Source organism: Musa acuminata, chromosome BXJ1-6, assembly GCF_036884655.1.
Source record: "Musa acuminata AAA Group cultivar baxijiao chromosome BXJ1-6, Cavendish_Baxijiao_AAA, whole genome shotgun sequence".
Lineage (NCBI taxonomy): Eukaryota > Viridiplantae > Streptophyta > Magnoliopsida > Zingiberales > Musaceae > Musa > Musa acuminata.
In genome coordinates, this window is record NC_088332.1 from 46,152,254 (window position 1) to 46,158,817 (window position 6,564).

Genomic DNA, 6,564 nt, shown 5'->3' on the forward strand with positions numbered 1-6,564 from the left:
ATAGTGCTATAATCAAGTACATATGAAAATGAAGCAATCAATGTGGTAGTCTAGAACTAGGCTCTAATTTGATTCTGACAACATATGACTGCAAATTGATGTATTATGTAACAAAACAAAACAGTACCAAATTAAATGGATTATAACGAAAAGGCAAAGGAGTAGAAGTTTTGGAGAGGATGAGATGGGCTCGAAGGTTGAACTTGAGAAACATAGAAAAGGAAGAGAAGATGATAAATTAAGGCCTTTTGTTAAGAAAATTCTTTCACTTAATAATCTATCATCTCATACAGCCATCCAAAGTTTTCTTTCTAGAATGATGAAAACATTTCAACTGCTACTAGAAATGTGCATAATAAAGGACACAACTTATCTTTCCTAGTTTAAACTAAAATAGAACTCAAATGTTTATCTTAGTCTTGTCATCTTTTAACTAAAGAAAAGATATAACCCAAGATAATGAGAAGTTAAGATTTATTTGAGATGAGAAAATCTAAAACTAGTACAGAAAATGTCAACAAAGATACTCTGAAAAATCCAAAAAAAAATTTTACTTTAGACCAAACCTACTCAAGCTACAACTTAAATTTGACTCCTTGGCCTGTATTCCAATGCATCATCTAGTATTCAGATATCTGAGAAAGCAAGGCCTAACAGAAATTGCAGACAAATCATTAATGCAGCAGACATTACTGACGGGAACCTAGCTCATTTCTCATATATGACAAAACGAAAGTTTATAAACAATTAAACCTAGATGTTCAGTCATTTGTTGATGAAGGGCCTTCTTGAACTCCAAAATATGTGCATCGAAAGAGGTAAAACATATTGGAAACCGATAGAACTTCCCTGTTAACGGATAGAATTCTGATTCCAGTATATGATATTTGCACACAGATATTGACTGTGGATGTTCAGATCATATCAACATAAGGCACTAATTGGTAAGTCTATGTACTTGGAGAAACTGAAGGATTAGTTGAATGATAAAGACCTGTATAATGATTATAAGCTTGCTTGCTGGAATATATGCAAAGAGAATAAAAGGATAGAGAAAAGCTAATGTGGGCTGAAGTCATATAGTAGCTTTCTCTTTTTAAGGAAAGAAAATGTCAAGTATTTCACGAGTCACCTATTAGGAAGAATGATTTGCAGAAAAGGATATTGTAATTTATGTCTAGACAGATGGGTTCTTGCTTTCTTTATGGCTAATAATAATTTGATAACTCTGATCATGTACCAGCCCAAAAGTTACTAAGCCTAAAACTTAGAAGCACTTTTGACCTAGCGATATTATAAGGAAGCCAGGCTTATTCATCAAACAAAATGTTATGTAACTTGCAAAGTGGAAGCCAAGCAAGTTATAACAGCAGCCTTTAAGCTTGTGGGATAAGGCTGCATGGGCTAGCTCTCCCAACACCCCATTTGCGAGCAACCTGTGCATTCCCTTCCTTTTACTTAGTAACCTTATAGCTTATTATTTTTTAATGTGTGTCCATCAAATTTGTATGTGGTATCCTCCTATTTGGTTTATTCGCAATTCCATTCATACAAAATTTGTCCAACCATAGAGTACATACACATCATACCGAGTAATATATTGACCATACAACACAAAATATAAAGTTCACAAAGTATTGTATCGTGTACAATTTTGACTTTTGAGATCTATAGAGACAAATATGTAAAATACAATATTTTTTTATCATATTTAAAATATAGCTAGTTTTTTTTTTTCCTTCAAAAATTGGCTAACAGATTAATATGGGGAATCATTTACAAAAAAAAGCAGGAAATAATGTCACCTGAGGGATGAAAAGATAAAATGAATCAAGTCTCTCCTCCATCAGTGATGACATTTTATTGTAATTGATACCTAAGAACCCATAAGCCCTTATCAGGGGTGAATCAATTGAAAGATATCTGCAGATAATCAATAATGCAACAGCATTATTTAGCTACAACTTCTACGGGATACAGAATTGTATGCATATATAAAATTGTTAGATACACAGGGCAAGTATATACATTCCACAAACATAAATGAAGTAGAATCAAATCTGCTTGCCAAGTGTAAATATGATATTACATTCAAGTTTTACATCATAAGACTTCTTTACAATCTCTAATGGAGCAAATTTACAATTTGGTTTATAAATTCTACATTCTGGTAGCATTAGACAATAATTTCACTCAAACAGAGTGATAGAAATGGCAATTGGTTAAAAGAAAATTAGAAGGAATTGTTTGACTTTGACCACACACATCAGCCATGATAGACTGTTTGTCATGCCACGCAGTTCAGTAGCAACATTAAGCCCATATAATTTTCAGATTAACAACCATTTATAAATGTGTCACATGATCAATGTAAAAGCATCATGTTTTCTGGGCCATGGCAACAAACACTTAACATTAAATAGAATTCAAATAAATAAGAATGTAATGCTATTAGGTTTTCCAACATGTTCCTAAAAATAATGTACCAAAAAAACATTGGTTGATTAGTTAATGCTCTTACAATTCCAAGATCTTTCGAAGACCAAGTGTGATGGTTGAAATCCGAAAGTTCAGATTGCTCTTTCCATGCATCTAGTTACAGGTGTTAAAACCATATTTAAATCATTTATGGGGGTTCAAAGTCACCAAGGGTAGGTAGTTATGTGGAAGGTATATAGTTTCGAATGATACCGGGCGGTACGTACCAGTCCGACATGAAACCCGTAAGTGGACAACTCGCTACCAGGCAGTATTTTTTTATTTATAAATAATATATATATATATATATAAAGGCGACATCGCATATTTTTTTAATTTTTTATATAATATATATATAAATAGATATATAAATAAAAGATTATATATATATAGGCGACGTCACCTCGTTTTTCTATGATGTTGCCCTGCCTGGGGAGAAGAGAGGGCGACGTCGCACATTGTTATATATATATATATATATATATATATATATATAGGCAACATCGCCTCATTTTTCTGCGATGTCGCCTCGGCAACGTCACCGAAATATTTTTTTTTACTTATATAAATATAAATATATATATATATATATATATATATATATAGAGAGAGAGAGAGAGAGAGAGAGAGAGAGAGAGAGAGAACGGTTTACCGAACGATATACCGCTCGGTATACAGTACCGTACCATACCAACAGAAGGTCAAAACTCCGGTACGATACGATATTTCAATCCTTGGATATGTGTAAATGAACATAAACAGGCATAAAAGAAAAACAACTGACCTTGAAATTAGACTGAATCCTTGTCGGGCCCGTGAAGAACCATGGACAGAAATTGCAGCCCCAATTCCACAAACTTCAAGTGCTCCTAATAAATACAACTGAAGAGATGGATCAGATGATGCCCTAGTTATGAGATAAAAATGAGGATACACCAGAAGATTCTGATGCTGACAGCAAAGCCAAGTCAATGCTTTTGTACTAGGAGGAACTGCAACCTGCAGATTTACAGTCACGATACATCAGTGTCCTAACATGGTTAGTTTGTGATAAAAGAGAACATTCTTCGGAACAAAAGGGTGATTTTCTTCCACCCCGAAGAAAGCAAAGAGAAAAGTAGAGAAAGAAACGAGAGAAAAAAGGTAAAATATAGCAGAATGGGGAGAGAGAGAACCAGTGTCATTCTAGATGAAGGCAGCCATTTTGCTTTTTTTTGTGTATTAAATGAATAATGTATTAGGAATGCAATAGCAGGATAAGCCTATTAATTTTAAAGAACCTTTGTTTCCGACATTGAAGTACCAAATGCGAGCATTTAGCTACTTTCAACAATTAGATTTTATACAGATAACAGTTTTCTTCCCTCTAATTGAAGCATTCCTTTTCTTCATTCCTCGTATTATAAGCATATCGCGTGGCACATGATTGATTCCTCCAACATTGTGTTTCTATTGTGTTTACTCCTGCTGATAAAAAATCCCCACCCAAAACTCTAAATATTTCAGGTGATCCACAGCAGGTGCCAAAGATAGAAAGAAGTCTTCAGATTTAGCAAAGTGGACATTTCTTGTTAACTAACTTGCGTTGGATATTTAGTTAGAGATTTAATTAAGTTAATAATGATTATAGGACTTGAACATGATGTAGTTTCTAGTTATTATAAAAAAAACATTTGATGGATTTAAGTGTTGGGAAAAACGGATAAAAAATATATGCGGATACAGACAATTAATTATCAAAAATTTTCCCCCCACTTGTATGAATATGTTAGGAGCACCATCTTGAGTATATGAGCAATGAATAATTAAATCACAATCAAACACACAAAAATACCAGCAATTTTTTACGTGAAAACCTCTTTCAATGTAAAGAAAAAAAACCACGGGACCTCTCTTGGTCCAAATCAAAATCTCCACTATGGAAATATTGTTCACAACAGCAAAGATCCACAAACAAATTTGTTCCACAACAAATTCAAAACCAACAACTCAAATACCCATCAAACAGAGATAGAAATCACAAAGGATAGCTACTATTAAATATCAAAAAGTGTTTACCACATCCAAACACAATTTCCACCATTCATATTAAAGAAACACTAGTCTAGAACATGCTCACCAAAAATCAGTCAAATCAAACCACAAATGACAGTCCAAATGCTGAATGAGATGAAACTGTTCGAAGCAGAAAACCAGCAACATAGTCTTCGTTGAAGCAGCAAAAGAGATACTTAAAGAAAAACTCCAAACCCGATCTTCACTGTTCAGAATGCACAACCAGAAGCCTTATACCTGCCGACAAAATTTCAGCCAAATCTAACAGTTGAATACTGCCCAGCAAGGAGTCGAAGTAAACTGATCGGTGACAGAACAATCAGTGAACAGCTACTATTCAAGAAGCCAAAACCCTATGAAGAAGACCTCCAAACCATATCTTCACCGTTCAGAATGAAGTTCACTGAGCCTAGAATATCTCCACCAAAGTTCAGCACAATCCGACAAAAGTCTCACCGTACGATCGCCGGAGAAAGATGGCTGAACAAATTTCAGGAAAACCCAAAAAATTCTCTGTCTATAGTGGCTACTGAGAAATTAAGTTGTGCATCATGAGTGTCTCAAAATGTAACCTTAATGGTTTTAAGTACATGGGCCAAAACATTTATTATTAGGCTTTCTCCGCATTGGAGTGACGTAACCCAACAATTCTGGACATTGGTAAACACTTTCTGATACTTAACAATAGCTACTCTTTGTGATTTATATCCCTGTTTGATGGGTATTTGAGTTGTGGGTTTTGAATTTGTTGTGGAAAAAATTTGTACGTGGATCTTTGTTGCTGTGAACAATATTTTCATAGTGGAAATTTTGATTTGGACCAAGAGAGATCCCGTGATTGTTATCCTTCACATTGAAGGAGTTTTCCACGTAAAAAATTATCGATATTCTTGTGTGCTTGATTGTGATTTAATTGTTCATTGCTCAATGTTTGTGTACTTGATAGTGCTCCTAACATATTCATACAAGTGGGGGAAAAAATTTTGATAGTTAATTGTCTGTATCCGCATATATTTTAAATCCGTTTTTCCCAACATTAAGTACTTGCTCTGTGATTCTAGCATCATAAAATGAGTTCGCTTACGATGTGGTCTCATTGTAATATCGGGGCGTAACACAAGACTATCTTTTTCTTTCACTTCCCTTATAGAAGGGCAAGCAAATGATGTCGAGAATCATACCTGAAATCTCAGGACACCACTGGTCATACGTGGTGGGTTCGACTTCAGCTCTTCAACCGCCTGCTTCATCTTATCAAACCCCTCCTCCAACGAAAGAGCAGGGGGCAAGGCTCGAGTCGTGCAAATCTCCACCGGAAAATCCAAGTCCCCAGTTTCCAAGATTCCATCGGCGTCGATCTCCAACCCTCCACGATGGCTACAACTGTCCGCATTCACCTAACACAAACGGAACGACAACCACGAGACGTCAACAACTAGAAGCCGGAGCCGGATTCGAAAGCGCAACGCAAAAGGGAAGCGAAGGCATTGTTCCCTACGCGAGAATTAGGGTTCGAGCTGCAACGGAGAAGATCGAAACGGTGAAGGGAGAGAAGCGATCGAGAGAAAGGGTTGCGTCGCCGAAATTTACGAGGGGCGCGGCGAGGGAGGACAGGGAGGCGGGGATTGGAGATGAAGAGGTGCGGCGAGGGTTCGAAGTAGGAGGAGTATGGGAGGAAGACGCCGACTCCGAACATTCGGCTTCTCGTTCTGGAGAGAGGAATGGGTTGGGGTCGGGGGAGTGAAGGAGGAGAGGATGGAAGAAGAGGACAGACTTGAATCCAACGGTCAGTCGCAGGGGATAAGGTCACATCACGAATTCAAGATGACCGTAGATTTAAGGAATCAGGAGGTCGGAACATAACGATCGTAGGAGGCGCTTAAAAACAACGGTCAGGATAAGATCAAGGATTCAGAACCCCGTGGCGCTTTGCCGGTGGCCTTCTTAATGGGCTTGGCCTCCATCCATAGAGGAGCCATGAGGCCCGAACATGAGGATCGGAGGAGGCACTCAAAAACAACGGTCAGGATA

General features: G+C 36.8%; 1 protein-coding gene across 9 annotated transcripts in view; it reads right to left on the bottom strand.

Annotated features, from left to right (window-relative positions):
* Positions 1-6,293, bottom strand: part of LOC135677376 (protein PHYLLO, chloroplastic-like) — a 33,893-nt gene extending 27,600 nt beyond the window's left edge. For 4 of the 9 annotated variants that reach the window (XM_065189645.1, XM_065189644.1, XM_065189647.1 and 1 more), the window contains exons 1-4: positions 6,032-6,293; positions 5,715-5,930; positions 3,263-3,477; positions 1,806-1,923 (exon numbers count right to left, since the gene is read on the bottom strand). In XM_065189645.1, the coding sequence (XP_065045717.1) occupies positions 1,806-1,923; positions 3,263-3,477; positions 5,715-5,930; positions 6,032-6,229 (747 nt within the window). In that variant the 5' untranslated portion in view covers positions 6,230-6,293. Of the gene's footprint in view, positions 1-1,805; positions 1,924-3,262; positions 3,478-4,597; positions 4,771-5,714; positions 5,931-6,031 lie in introns of those variants that run through there. The other 5 variants (XM_065189643.1, XM_065189640.1, XM_065189641.1 and 2 more) reach the window with 2 other exon arrangements.
* Between the last annotated feature and the right edge of the window lie 271 nt (positions 6,294-6,564).